Below are 15,963 nucleotides of genomic sequence, written 5' to 3'. Positions count from 1 at the left end.
CCAGGCACTCAGTATTGTTCTTGCAGGGCAGAAAATTATCACACAGAACAGGTGAAATTTAAAAGGCATCAGGACCAGAGTTTCAATACCAAACTCTGAAAGCTGGCAGGTCTCAAAGGGAAAGTGCTGAAATTCATTGCCTTCATGACAAAACATGTTGATTTCAGCTGTGTGTCATATTATCATATGACCCAGAGCTAGGTTTACAGTGATGGGACTCCCCGCTATGGGAGAAAGGAGGGAAATAGCTCTGTAGGCTTAATTTAGATATTATCTCATCACCCGCAGCCCATTTCTCTACAGTACTTTATGTTATAATGTTTGGGGTTTGGTTGTGTTCTGCTTTTGGAAATTGTATTAAATGGTGTATGTAAGTGTACTGATGTAAGGGAGGGAGAATTCATTAGATATATCCCCAGGGAAATTATGTCAACCTGAGCCCAAAAGCAGTAGGGTACAATGAGCAAAATTTAAAAAGGGAGAAAATGCTGAAGGATTCAGAGACCAAGCACTCTGTCCGAAGACCCAGAACACTGTCCAAGGATCCTGCAGTGCTCTGAGTTTTGTTTCCTGTGTATCAGTTTTCTGAAATCCATGTAAGCCAAAAGTGACTGGTTTTGCATAGGCAAGGTTGGTTAGGTAATATCTTTTACTGGACCAACTTCTGCTTGTGAAAGAGACAAACTTTCAAGCTTACACAGAGCTCTTCTTCAGGTCAGGTTTTGCTTAAGAAGATATACAAGGTGAGAAAAAAAATGCTTTTAATCACCACTTTCCAAATAAAAGTTTGTCCTGGGCATGATGTTAAACTCCATCCTCCACTGCCTTGTGGATACTTCTTGGTTGAAGAAAGGCTAAGGGATCTCACCCAGACAGAAAAGGTGGTCATGCTGAAGTGATAGGCAGTTAGCAGCTCTATCTAGGTTGTTCTCTGGCAGATGCTACAACCTCTATGTCACTGACCGTCCAAACTCGCTCTGACCTTTGGATTCTGGATCAGTGGTCTAAAGGGTGGACAACAGGTCTATGGTAGCCTTCGCTCCTCCATATCTTTGCCTAGGCATATGCGCCAAAGGTCTTGGCAAGACGGTTGTAGGGATCTGAGGGAGGTGCATGGGGCAGCTACCAAGATTTCCAAGCAGCCCTGTATAGGGATGGCCTGCAGGCGGCATGTGAGGGTGGCCCTAGAAAAGGTGGGTCAAAGTAGCTGAAATGAAGCTAACTATAGGTGTTCCCCTCCCTCATAAAATAATGCTATTTTATATTCAGAAAGAAAACTAAGTACAATTGGATGCAAAGATTAATAGAAGAAAACTGGCAAATTCTTACCTCTTTCTTGGTGAATTCTGGTGGGTGATCATTTTTGTCATCGATGACAATGGTAGCTGTCGCTGTGCCAATTAATCCCACATCAAGACCAGCCATGTCCTTCGCTTCTATAATAAGCTCGTACTTAGGGTTTTCCATCGTCTGAAAAAAAAAAATCGAGAGATCAAAAATTCAGTTTCCTCTCCTTCAGACATCAAGAGCAACAACAACACAACACAATTTGGTCTGATACAATATAGGACAAAAATTTATTTGAGCTACTGGTTTACTGAGAGAGTGTGGCTCTCCCCTGGGCTCCAGGGCAAATTTTATCTAAAATACAAGATGAAGCAAGGTATAATGGGTTTATGTTTGTGAACAGTGTATAGGCTACACAATTATTCAACTGTATGGTGAAATGGGACAGAAATTAAAATATTCCCAGGTTTTATGCACTTCAATGCACCAATATTGGTCACATGATTCGTTAATGTTATGATAGTTACATAATTAAATCCTAAAGTCACATACTGAATATAAACTCACACTTTCTTGTATTAAGCCTTATGTACTCTGCACATGCTATTTTAAATGGTAATCCAAATATTCAGAAGTAACAGAAGTAGGAAAGCAATATCTAAAATATGTTATGGCTGGCACAAAAGAATTAGATATGGTGACATTAGCACATTAGATCTATCTAACCATCCAGGCATTTAGTTTTTATGCCATGCTCATCATCTGAGTACCTACCCATCAAAGAACTAGAGAGCACCAGGTCTCCATGCTGGTGCTGCAGCACAACCCATTCTCAATTCCCACCCCACCCCATCTTTCCAATGCTAGCCATAACTTAAAAGCCAAAATGGGGCCCAGAGTGAATTCTGCATTGGGGGCAGCCATAGGGTTCTCAATTCACCTTTTGTGCTGGGCATGGAAGCATAGATGGTGGCCTGCCAGACAAAAGGGTAATATTAGATACCATCAAATGGAATTACTATTCGGTGCCTGAACCTGCTCCCATTGAACTCATAAACCATTTTGACAGGTTTCAGAGGGGTAGCGGTGTTAGTCTGTATCAGCAAAAAACAATGAGGAGTCCTTGTGGCACCTTAGAGACTAACAAATTTATTTGGGCATAAGCTTTCATGGGCTATAACCCACTTCATCAGACGCATGGAGTGAAAAATACAGTAGGCAGGTATAAATAAACAGCACATGAAAAGATGGGAGTTGCCTAACCAAGCGGGGGGTCACTGACTTCAATGGAGGCAGGAATGGGCCCTTCTTAAAATGAGTATTTTCCCCACTTGTATGATGGTCTCGTGTGGTCTATCAACCATATGTGTTGCATTGTCCATGGAGAACAAAGATGGAGAGGTGCTGTAGTCATCTTTAATGTTGTGTAGTAGGAATATCTTGCATGCTCAATAGCTGTTGTTCAAACATGTATCTGGAGTGCTGTCATAAAGGGAGCCAATTGGTGCTGAGTTCCATGCTGCAGAGAAAACAAATGCCTCCCCCATCTCCTCCAAATACCATCACTGCCTCGTGCAGCAGAACTATAGAGGCTGGGACGAGATTTGTCCCCCATCAATTAGCCCCCTGCCATTTAGAATTTAAAAAGCCTCTTTTTGACTATCGCTTAGCAAGCCAAACTCCCAGGGCAGCCACTTTGCAGCTAAGAGCTCACTGCAGGGGTCCTCCAAATTATACATTGTGCAGCCCATTTTATACAAGACAGCCTTTCATGGGGATTTTCCCTTGCCAAGCCCCAAGCCCCCATGTTGTGGCTCTCAAAACATCTGCAGGCCACCAGCAAAGGTTCCAAAGGCAACTGATCAATACCATGGCTCAGTAAGAAACTTGCCGTTCAGGCAGCCCAAACTAGAAGAGATGCTAAACACTGAAAACATAGTTTTGTAGAAAACCTTCAGCTATTGAGCCTTAAAATCCCACCTACCCTGCAAGAGGTGTGTGCCCCTTCATATAGAAACTAAATGTTATTCTGGATGGCAGAAAATCCCCTACTGGGATTTTAAGGCTCCAGGATGGTATATAATTGTACATATAGCAATCTCACTTCAGTGTCTATGACTCAGTGAATGAGCTTGAACATATAAGGCTGGGCAAAATTCACAGAATTTCATTTAAAAATGTTCTCTGTTTCTTTTCAAGCTGTATTGGAACCTTCCCCTCAAATTTAGCTTTCTTCATTATTTTGGAAAAAAAAAGGCTATTATTGAGTAGAAAACTCGCAAAATCGTGTCTTATTGCATGTTTTATAAGCTGACTTAGCTGGAAAAATAGGTCTATTTATGCTCAAAATGGGTCATTTTTTTTGTTTGAAAGCTGGCCCATTTTCCATTGAAAAGGAGTCCATTAGTGGTAGGAAATTGTGCATGTCTCAGCAGAAATTTCCACGACAAGAGTCCAGTTTTCAAGCTCACATTGAAATGTGTAAAACATTGAGCTTTGAGTCGCATTTCATATTATTATGAATACTTCACACTTCTCTGCAGTGCAGCAGTTTATGCATCTAGTCCTGTCACCCAAATATGTGCGGTATTAGAAAAAAAGCAACTCCTGGCATATTCTAACCGAGAGAAGAAGTGTGATCCAATTAGATTCCCTTTACACTAAAATATTGTTTTTGAGGTTCTTTTCAGCATTTCTCATATTTCTAGAATTTAATAGCTCAACTCACTAGTTCGTACTTATTAGCAGCTAACTGTGCCTATGTGATTGTAAAGTATATTTAAGAGACATCTTTTTTTCCCCTCTCCAGTAAAAAGTCCCTTTGAAGATGTTAAGGACATACAAACAAATAGTAATACTTAACTTCTCTCTAATAGCTTTCATTTGATAAGTGCCTTGCAAACATTATCTAATTATAAACAGCCCACTAGCGTAGGAGGATCCTTGGCTGGGAAATCCGGTTGATGTAAGACCTTTTCACCCTATGGGAGTAAGCCACAGCACAGCTCTGAATCAGGACCTATAGTTTATGCTGTTAAATAATATGAATATAACCAACAGAAATTAACTCTGTGTGGGCTCTGGCAAGACAAGTAAGGGGAGGCCTTGCGAGCCAGTAATTTCCAGAGCATCACTCTCCTGATTTCTGAAACTGTCAATGGTGATTTGTAGGACATCTGCATAATTGAGGAGGAAGAATGGTTCCAGGTGCTGCAGGGAGGACAAATTAGGAGCAATTATATGAAGTTGTACAAGGAGTAATTCAGCCTCAGATGGGGGGAATGGGGGAGGGAAACAAACAAACAAAAAACCAAACCCAAAGCACATTTTGCAGTACGAGCTGTTTGACTATGGAACAACCTTTTCATCTGTGAAACTCCGTTGCTGGAGATATTCAAAGATGGTCTAGGTAAAACATTTATGAATATCAGCAAGGACAATAATGTATATTTGTGGGGGTGGATGGGATTATTATCCATTTCTGCATGATTATATGGTTTAAAAGATATGGCGTTCCTGATGGTTGCCTTAACGGGAAAAAAATTAATTTTCTAACCCTTTTCCAGCCTTTATCCAAGAATGTTTATTCATATTTCCTTTTGCTTTTTATAAGCACCAGTTATACCTTCACTCCCTGTATTGAATGGCTTCATTTGGCTGTGGGTATTGAACTCTGTCTCTGTTCCCTATGTTAGTCCTCATCAGCTAATAACAGGAGCTAATTAATCAAATACTATTGTTCTGGCAAAACAATGCACTTATGATTGAAAATTACAATTTGTAAACTGCAACTAAGTATTGTAGGCTTCATTAAGAACCCAAAGACCACTTGAGAAAGACAAGCTGCTCAGTACACTTAGTAAATCCTAAGAATGTCATCATTTTGCCATTCTCTCCCCGTATGAACTGAACAACAGTTGAGGTACATCACTCTGAACAAATATTTACAAAAAAATTAGTACCTAGTATACATTTGCAGTAAGGTATCAAGATCAGGAATTCCAGAGATATTTTTTTTGGACAGATCAAGTTTTGCTCAGCACAATGTTTAAAAGCTGAGCATCCCATAATGATTAGATATGAAAATGTATTACATCAAATATTTGTTAGAAAAAAAACATTCACCACATGTATGTTGCCTCATTCAGAATAAAATAACTGGATAGCAATGGCATTTTATTGGAAAATATCTCATCAATATCAGGTACATGTAATCAGCAAAGTGATACTGAAGGCTAAAGATTTGAGCTTAAATGTTGTATTAAATACTTTCAAACAAGGGAAATGTAGAGGTCCCACTGGATCCAACCTTCTACAAAGTTTGGGCTTACAAGTGCATATATGTGAAAGGTAAGTTGCACTGATGATAACTGAATTTCAATAAGAGTAATAGAGGAAGAAGAAATTCAATACACCGGATAATTCCAAGATATGTATCAATTGGAAACATCTTAACCTATTGAAATAGGTCATTTTGTTTTAATCATTTGTGAAGTGAAGGTTGACTTTTAACAGCTTCAAATGTTGCACCACAGCAGGTTCCATTTTGATGAGCTAGGAAAAGTAGAATATTTATCTAAACCTTGGAGTCTGCCAAAATGGGCCTTGTAATCTAAAGAGAAAAGGTTCTCTTGTAAAATTTCTGCACTGAGACCAGTAAACACCATGACATTTTAAATATTCCAGTACTTATGCAGTTGGATCTTTTTTAGAACCTGTATGTTAGGAGACATTGCAATGAATAATATTTTTGACACCCTTTTTTGAATCTGAGAAGATTTGGTTATTATTATTAATAAAATAAAATAATAAAATTGCTGGCACTGTAATTTTCAAGCTAGAATGAAACTTCTTGACTACACATAGAAAGATATGGACCAGCTGAAAATTTGGACCTAGATCCAAACCTTCCTCAAGAGAGTGTTAAGTGGCTTACCTAAAGTCACAAGGTAGGAGAAATGGGACATCTAGAGATCATCTTTTGTCCATACACAGTATGCAAAATATATTTTTAAAATTCCTAGAATACTATGAATCAATGGTTCTCAACCTTTCCAGACTACTGTACTTCTTTCAGGTGTCTGATTTGTCTTGGGTACTCCAAATTTCACCTCACTTAAAAACTAGTTGCTTACAAAATCAGACCAGCTAGCTTAATTTCAGTACCCAGAAACATAATGGAACAAATAATTAAGCATTCAGTTTGCAAACATCTAGAAGATAATAAGGTGATAAGTAACAGTCAGCATGTATTTATTTGTCAAGAACAAATCGTGTCAAACCAACCTAGTAGCTTTCTTTGACAGGGTAACAAGCCTTCTGGATCGACGGGAAGCTGTAGATGTGGTATATCTTGACTTTAGTAAGGCTTTGATACTGTCTTGCATGACCTTCTCATAAACAAACTAGGGAAATACAACCTAGATGAGGTGGGTACATAACTGGTTGGAAAACTGTTCCCAGAGAGTAGTTATCAGTGGTTCACTGTCAAGCTGGAAGGGCATATCAGTTTTGGATCCGGTTCTATTCAATATCTTCATCAGTGATTTAGATAGTGGCATAGAGAGTACACTTGTGGATGATACCAAGCTGGGAGGGGTTTCAAGTGCTTTGGAGGATAGGATTAGGGTGACCAGATAGCAAGTGTAAAAAATCGGGATGGGCATGGGGGGTAATAGGTGCCTATATAAGAAAAAGCCCCCCAAATTGGGACTGTCCCTATAAAATTGGGACGTCTGGTCACCCTAGATAGGATTCAGAGTAGCAGCCGTGTTAGTCTGTATCCGCAAAAAGAACAGGAGTACTTGTGGCACCTTAGAGACTAACAAATTTATTAGAGCATAAGCTTTCATGGGCATATGCATCCGAAGAAGTGGGCTGTAGCCCACGAAAGCTTATGCTCTAATAAATTTGTTAGTCTCTAAGGTGCCACAAGTACTCCTGTTCTTTTTGCTAGATAGGATTAAAATTCAAAATGATCTGGACAAAACTGTAAATAGGATGAAATTCAATAAAGAAAAATGCAAAGTACTCCATTTAGGAAGGAACAATCAGTTGCACACATACAAAATAGGAAATGACTGCCTAGGAAGGAGTACTGCAAAAAGGGATCTGGGGGTCATAGTGGATCACAAGCTAAATACGAGTCAACAGTGTAACATGGATGCAAAAAAAGCAAACATCATTCTGGGATGAATAAGCAGGAGTGTTGTAAGCAAGACACGTGAAGTAATTCTTTTGCTCTGTGCTGATTTGGCCTCAACTGGAGTATTGTGTCCAGTTTTGGGCACATTTCAGGAAAGATGTGGACAATTGGAGAAATACAGAGAAGAGCAACAAATATGATTAAAGGTCTAGAAAACATGACCTATAATGAAAGATTTTAAAAATTGGGTTTGTTTAGTCTGGAGAAGAGAAGACTGAGGGGAGACATGATAACAGTTTTCAAGTACATAAAAGATTGTTACAAGGAGGACTTGGAAGGATAAAAATTGTTCTTATTAACCTCTGAGGATAGGACAAGAAGCAATGGGCTTAAATTGCAGTAAGGGTGGTTTAGGTTGGCATCAGGAAAAACTTCCTACCTGTCAGGGTTGTTAAGCACTGGAATAAATTGTCTAGGGAGGCTCTGGAATCTACATCAATGGAGATTTTTAAGAGCAGGTTAGAAAAAACATCTGCCAGGGATGGTTTAGATAATACTTATTCCTGCCATGAGTGCAGGGGACTGGACTAGACGACCTCTCAAGGTCCCTTTCAGTCCAATGATTCTATGATAAAATACAAAAGTGTCACAGAACACTTACTGAAAAATTGCTGACTTTCTCATTTTGTCAGTATGAAATTTTAGTTTGTACTGACTGTGCTAGTGCTTTTTATGTAGCCTGTTGTAAAAGTAGACAAATATCTACATGAGTTGATGTATCTCCTGTGGACCCCCAGGAATATGTGGACCCCTGGTTGAGAACCACTGCTATGAATGATTCTTAGGAAGTTCAATCCTGGGGATCAAATATCTGAAGTGGCCCTTAAATTTTATTTATATAGGATGCAAAAAGGAAACATGCCTATCTGTGCATCTCCCTCAGAACCTCCCACCCCTCAAAAGAGAAATAATTATTGTTATTAATTATTTATATTACTGTAGTGCCTGGAAACTCCAACTGAGATCAGAACCCCATTATGTTAGGTACTGTACAGAAAACATAGTAAGACACAGTCCCCACACTGAAAGTATAAATCAAAATAATCAAGACAGACAAAGAGTAGTAGGGGGACACTGACGCACAGAGCCCAAGGTCACTGGCAGAACCAGGAATAGAATCCAGGTCTCCAGAATTCCTATTTAGTGACTTAGCCACTGGACCACTCTGCATCTCCAAAATCAAATCACTATGCACAGGGATAAGCTGGTAATGTAAACATGCAACGGTTTCAAACGACGTTTATCCATAGCCAAAAGGGGTAATGATTTTAATTGATGAACATGTAGTCGCTGTTTGTCTGGTGTTTCATTTATCAGTCCTGGCTATGTGCACCTTAGCACTGTTGAGAGACTTTGTACCATTACAGCAGGAAACCCATTTATTTCCCCATAAATTTGCACTTTAGTCATTTAGCCCACTGTGGGGATGACACTGGCGAATGGTTTGGTCTGCAGTCAGGCTGACAAGTTTGCATTCTACAGTCCACTCAATGCCACTCTCTCCAACATGTGACATTAGTGTCAGATTTCCATCCCCTGCTCTCTCAGCATCACTGTTTCATCACTGGTAGGCAATGAGAGGTAAGAGAGCTCACTTTTTGAGATTATTGGCTTGCTGACAAAGCCAGCAGGATATAATAGCAGTAGAGGGAAACAAGTAGCTCAGTGCAGTTACATATGGTTAGAATAAACCCAGTGATAACATCTAGGTAGAGGACAGATATGACAGTCCTGTACCGAGGTTAATTCTTTTAATGTTTTCTTTATAGCTACAGTAAGAAAATTGTCAGTGGCATAGAAGCCACAAGAAAAGTGATCCCCACGATTTACACTTCACATCACAATCACTAACAGAGGCCTCCATTTTGCTAGATTCAGAGAGTAAAGCTCCCATAATACCCAGTGAAATCCGGGAGATGAGGATTCTCAGCACCTAAGACCCCAAATTCAGCAAGAATGAAGTCAATGGGACTACTCGCATGTTTAAATCTAGGCACACTTTTAAATATCTTGATAAATCAAGGCCTAAGGGACTGATCCAAAGCAGAAAAAAGCTAACAGGAAGACTTCAGTGGCTTTTGATGGAACCATAAATGATTTTTATTCCCCAATAATTACAAGTAGCAGGACATGCTTCATCAAAGATTCATGAACAGTAAGTATAGGGAACAACCAGTTTTTTCTACCACTGGTTTTAAACTCCACTTTTATGCAGTATTTAATATTTTGGGGACAGGCAAAAATTGTCAGAGGAAACCAAACTTCCCAGGAAAAGTTCATTTTCTGGACTCCCAAGCTAATTAGTAAATGTACAATGTTAGGTTGGTGTTGCAATCTTTCTAGAACGTTTCTAAACTAGATAAGACTGAATAAGCAGTAGCTATCTAGAGGCTATAGTTAGAGGTCATTCTATTAGAGATATTCCCAGTTCTGGAGATATTGCCTATAACTTAACATTTGGAATCCAGCCTGGCTCAGTGACATGGCTGACCTCAGAGCTAACTAATGATTGGCATTCTGCAGAAGGGAAATGCCTGAAAAATTCAAAGCAACTTGGGCTACGTTTTAGAGGTCTATGATTACTGCAGATCCTGAAGATAGATGTGTCTCTTCCCCTTCCCCCCAACCCTTTATCCTAAAACCTCTTTATTTACTTTGCGTATTATGATGAATGTGGTATATTTTTGATTATTTGTTCCAAACAAACGAATAAAAATTTGGAATCACTAGAATTAGATTGAACATTTTAAGAGTGTCCACTGTGTAGGGGTGAAATCTCATAAATGTGTGTGTGTACACATATTTCATATTTCATACCAAAAGCATGCCACAATCCCACAGGCCAACTTTTTGTCCTCTGGACAGTCACATTTGGTGGACAGTCAAGTTTTCCCACACTGCCCCAAGAACAAAGGGCTAGAGTGGCCACATTTTGGAAGGGTGCTAGGAAGACTGGGATATGGGTGGTTGGACTCGGCCCACAAAATGCAGTATACATGCTGGAACCCCAGCGTGGAATTCAGGGTTCAACAATTCCTAACCTGAGGTTACAAATGAGTGTATACCCTCAAGCCCTAGGTTAACAAAACCAGAGTCTGCTAATTTGAGTTCTGCTAATCCTGGTCTCACACTGAGGTGTAGACATACCCCAAGAGTCCTGACTCCTTATTTTACAAAATTATCCTATGACTGAATGATTAATACATCCAGAATGGATAGACTGGGTAATTTTATTTAATTATTTGGGTGTGGGAGGGACTGTGAACAAATGCTAAATTATTTCATGGTGTTGCCCATTCCTAGAGTGTGAAATTCATGCTGTATGTCACTGAGAACACAGAGTCCAAATCTGCCACACTCAATCACCTGAAGCGAGGCACCTAAATCCATATGTAGGCACGTAAATAAAAGAGACCTGATTTTCAAAGGTTTAGAGCATTTGTGGCTCCCACTGACTTTGAATGAAATTGTGAGTGTTCAGCACCCATAAAAATTGAGGTGGAGGGGGCACCCATTTAGGGGTGTAAATAGGAATCGAGGTTCCTAGTTTTAGAGGCTGAAAATTTTGCCCAGACAGATCATTTGAATATAAAACTAATTCCGAGCAAGCAATAAGAATTCACATGAAAGATGTGAATAATGAACCTCTTCATGAATAGGCTGTAACAAAGTCCCCTTTTTGTCATTGGCACCTGAATAGACTGTGGTTGTGACTAAAATGGGATAATCAATGAAGTTGACATATGGATTGCTGGCATATTCAAGGTGCCCACACACTTGACTAAACACTGAATCCTACTTGCTATTACAGTAAGTCAGGTACGGTATGCAATGGGAAGTCTATTTCCTGGAATTATGCTTTCTGTTTTGTTTTTCAGATTCAGCTGGCTCTGAATTGCTTATTTTCTGGGGATTTTTTCCCCCAGAAAATGTTGATAAATTATTTCCTGGAAAGAGACACCGGTTGGTGTGAATATATGTTTGTTCTGCCCAATTAGGGCTGGGGGTTCTTTGGGATTCTCGGTGAAGGACTGAGATGAATGACCCGGGATGAGGAGAACTGGGTACAACTCAATTTTATTATAACTGGTAAGTATAACAATGATTAATACCACGATTCCTTACCAAACGAGTACAATGCTATATAACTAAATTTAAACAAGTAAGGCAAGGGAGAATACAACGGGGAGAGAGAAGCAAAAACAACAACAACAACAACAACAAAAAGGAACAAGCAAACAGAAAATTTTTGTATGGCTAGTTACTTATGACCAGGCAAACGACAGCCAGATGGGAGAGCATATACATGGCGAATTCGGGCCGGCAACACGATACGTGCTCGGGCTGGATTCGGGAGTGGGAGGGTCAAGTCCCGGTTGATCAGAACTGGACTGGCAGTGACGTTGAGTCGTTTTGGGACACCTCTGATAGCTATACAGGGGCGACTAAGTATATAGTTCAGAAGGTAAGTGTGGCACGCATTGATTGGCTTCTTAGTGCCCTGTTTTCCCCTTATTAGGAAGAACAATACAATGTGGAAACTGCAGAAACGGTTTGCTGTGGTAAACACTATGGATACATCCCTCATAAGTTTCCTGTGATAAGCACTATGCCCTAATAAGGTCGTGCAGTCTATCGTGGGCCTCTTTCCTTGCTCCAGGTTCGCCACGGGGTTGAGAGGCAGCCTGGCCAAAACCGAATGGGGTGGGGGGTTAGGCTGTATTAACAATGTTATGTAGCTGAGTTTGGATTATACAGAGTTTGGACTCCGATTCAAACTTCTTCAAAGTGTAGGAGTGGATGGAACCAGGATTTGGGGCTCATTTATAATTTGGGCTCTCTAATGCAAAATACCTTTAAAAAAGCTCACAGGATTTTCTTGTAGATACTTCTAATACCAGCTTTAATCCACTGGAAATAACCATACGTAGATGATTTGGAAAAGAAATTTGGTGATTTGTCATATTGCCCTTGCATATTTGCCCACATCAGCAACTTGCCACCCAACCCAGCTTGTTTGGCTGGTTCTCCTCTAGTAGTCTAGAGCAGGGAGATTTTCAAAGGCACAAAGGGCAGTCAGGCACCAGCTCCCACTGACATTCAAAGACACCTGACCCCCAAATATGCCTTTGAAAGTCTCCCACTAGAAATGGAAAAGCAAAATCAGAAGAGGGGAGGTGCATTGGCATATATGCATCAGGGAAGGGGACATATTTTGGGGCCCCTGTGCTGCTATGATAGCAGCCTTCAACTATCTGAAGGGGGGTTCCAAAGAGGATGGAGCTCAGCTGTTTTCAGTGGTGGCAGATAACAGAACAAGGGGCAATGGTCTCAAGTTGCAGTGGGGGAGGTCTAGTTTGGACATTGGGAAACACTATTTCACTAGTTTTGTTGCTGTTGGTCCTGCTTTGAGCAGGGGGTTCGACTAGATAACCCCCTGAGGTCTCTTCCAACCCTAAGATTCTATTATTCTACTCCCTCACTTTCATGTGTTGGAACAAATCTCCTGTCCTCAATTAATGTGTTGTGTCACCAATATGGTGCTGTCTTGGTTCTGATCAACTGACTAAGGATTCTTAAGATGTAGTTCCAGTCTGAAAGGTGACTCTAAAAATGGCATTGTGCGGTTCCTCGTTAAAAGCATGTCATTGACTTCTGGAGCAATTTCCTCAGTTTACTAGTAAAATATGTCTGTATTTTTTGCTACTGCCCCGCTAGAACTTAGAGAGACAAGGTGGGTGAAGTAATACCTTTTATTGGACCAACTTAGTGAGGGACACAAGTGGGGGGAGGGATAGCTCAGTGGTTTGAGCATTGGCCTACTAAACCCAGGGTTGTGAGTTCAATCCTTGAGGGGGCCACCTAGGGATCTGGGGCAAAAATCAGTACTTGGTCCTGCTAGTAAAGGCAGGGGGCTGGACTCAATGACCTTTCAGGGTCCCTTCCAGTTTTATGAGATAGGTATATCTCCATATACTATGAAAGGTATTTCCTCACCCACCTTGTCTCTCTAATATCCTGGGAGCGACACCACTACACTGCACACATAGTAGAACTTAATTAATACTTTCACTGAATGTGAGAGCTCTGTTGAGATCAGTTCACTCTGTGATAGCTGTCTGGGTGCTGTCATGCTAACAGGAGCAAATAATAATAAATACCTCACTTTTCTATAGCATTTATCATTCATAGATATCAGAGTGCTTCACACAGGAAGTCAGTATCATCATCATCATTTCATAGATAGGAACACTAAGGCACGGGAAGGGAAGTGACTTGCCCAAGGTTACCCTGCAAAACAGTGGCAGAGCTGGGAATAGAACTCAAGACTCTTGAGTCCCAAGCTAGTGCCCTAGTCACTAGGCTGCTCTAAAATAAATAACTATCACTTGGGATGCGAACAGACAATCACCTCTACTGAGTAAGAAAGTCCCATCTTTCATCACTTCTCAGTGTTGAACTACAATCCAACAGTGAGAACGACAACCGTGTGAGAGGAAGACTGGTCCTGTAGTTAGTGTACTAGCTTGGGACTCGGGAGACTGGGTTCAATTCCTACTCCACAACATACTTCCTATGCGTCCTTTGGCAAGTCACTTAGTTTGTCTATGCTTCAGTTTCCCATCTGTAAAATGGGGATAATAGCATTTCCTAGCTTATCATGGATGCTGTGAGGATAAATACATTAAAGATTGTGAGACGTTCAGATGCCGTGGTAAGGTGAGGACACAAAAATACCATAGATAGTTCAAATGAGGACAAACAGCTACTCAAAACTTTTAAGTGTTGTTTTTAAAAGCATCCTCTCTGGTCCTATTAATTCTTCATCCACCAACATTTCACTTAGTGTCAGAAGACAGAAAATATTATTTTGTAGAACTTTAACAGTATTCTCTCTAAAAAACAAGATAACATCAGTGAGTTTATTTAAATTTCTGTTTATAAGCTATATATTTATAATCCTATTCATAGTGTATTACCATATCACATGTTTTATTTACACAATTATAACATAAGGCTCAACAATAAGAAAATCTCTTAGGATGTGAATAATTTCAGTTAGTACTAAATAAAGGCTCATGTTCATTTTTGAGGAAAACTGCATGCACAAAGTACTGAATTTGTCCTATTAAAACTTTTGAATCTTTTTGTTGATTAATGCTATCAGCATTCAGTCTATCAGTGTTCCAGGGTATGCTGCCACAATTTTGACAAAGTTGGAATACAAAAACTGAAGCAATAGGATTATTAACACAGAAAACTTTTAAAAAAATTATAATAGCAATATTTTCATTAGTTCTAAATGCCGATTATGTCTGTGGGGAAGAGGATACAAAGGCAAGATTCATATTTAGAGCCTGAATTACAGTTTCACGAATACAAAAATCAAAACAATTTTGTAATGTAGATCCTCCATCTCATCAATTTCCAATTCTTATGTCTTAAAGGAAGGTTCTAGTTTAATCAAAGTAATAAGGTATTTTGGTTATGAAGAAAATCATATCTATTTACTACCCACAGGAGAGAGATAGTTCATAGCTACAAGAGGGAGTAATAGTGAAACTAAATTTTCCCCCTCTGAGGCCAATGTAAAAGAAAAAATACGTGTCTCCAAGATGCCTGACACAAACTGCGTCTTGGATTGAAGGACTGAGAGCTCTGTAGTCCATTGAAAAGAGAACTGCAGGGCATAAAGGTTCAAGAACACAGGGCATAAAGGCTCAAAATTTTAATCGTCAAAAATGCTGGCACAATCGTATGCCTAATATGCATGTACACTTACTGAACATTATATGCAAATACAATAATTGCGTTTAAAAGACACTAATTGGATGCATTTGCACATACAATTACCAGATTTCACATAAAATGGTGATACTTGTGCATGCAAATTAGGCCTGGGAGTTACAAGCTGGCAGTCAGTATGGCCCTTCTTGGATTCAATTTCTGTGAACATTGAGAGATCAGAAGTGCCAATGCTCACAGAAAGGACAATATTTGCTTCAATATTCACGGAAAGAACATTTAAAATTGTATATCTGATAATAAAATGTGTCATTCATCCAATGCTGGTTAATTTGATCAATCAGAGAGGGTGAGATTCGGTGTTGTGCCCCCCTAGGGGCTTGTCTGTATGGTACGTTAGTCTGTACCAGTGACGTGTAAAATTCTAGTCCTCACCAAGGTGTTGTGAGGCCAGTATGAACCATGCTGGTGTGCACTAAAAGTTCCCTAGTGCTTGTTAATGTAGTCCCATATCAACAGTACTATATTAACACACACTAAGGGACTTTTAGTCTGCAGGGTTCACATAGGCCAGTTAGTACACGACACACTGGTGTGGACTAGAATTTACATCTAGTTGTGGATTAATTTATCATGTAGACAAACCCCAAGAGGAACAGCACAGAACTCACAGCCCATGTGATGCGGGGGCAAAGGCAGCTTTAAATCACCTCTTGATTATGGGT

The 15,963-nt window shown here is 39.9% G+C and overlaps 1 protein-coding gene across 1 annotated transcript in view; it reads right to left on the bottom strand.

Annotated features, from left to right (window-relative positions):
* The window catches only part of LOC113409647 (cadherin-13), a 746,582-nt gene that overhangs the window by 120,363 nt on the left and 610,256 nt on the right, over positions 1–15,963 (bottom strand). Inside the window, exon 8 of the mRNA XM_026663796.1 lies at positions 1,330–1,470. Coding sequence (XP_026519581.1) covers positions 1,330–1,470 — 141 coding nt within the window. The remainder of the gene's footprint in view (positions 1–1,329; positions 1,471–15,963) is intronic.

This window comes from Terrapene carolina, unplaced genomic scaffold, assembly GCF_002925995.2.
Source record: "Terrapene carolina triunguis isolate 2854851 unplaced genomic scaffold, T_m_triunguis-2.0 Scaffold33911, whole genome shotgun sequence".
In the NCBI taxonomy this organism is placed as follows: Eukaryota; Metazoa; Chordata; order Testudines; family Emydidae; genus Terrapene; species Terrapene triunguis.
The sequence above is the reverse complement of the archived record's forward strand: the minus strand, read 5'-3'. Positions and strand labels throughout refer to the sequence as shown.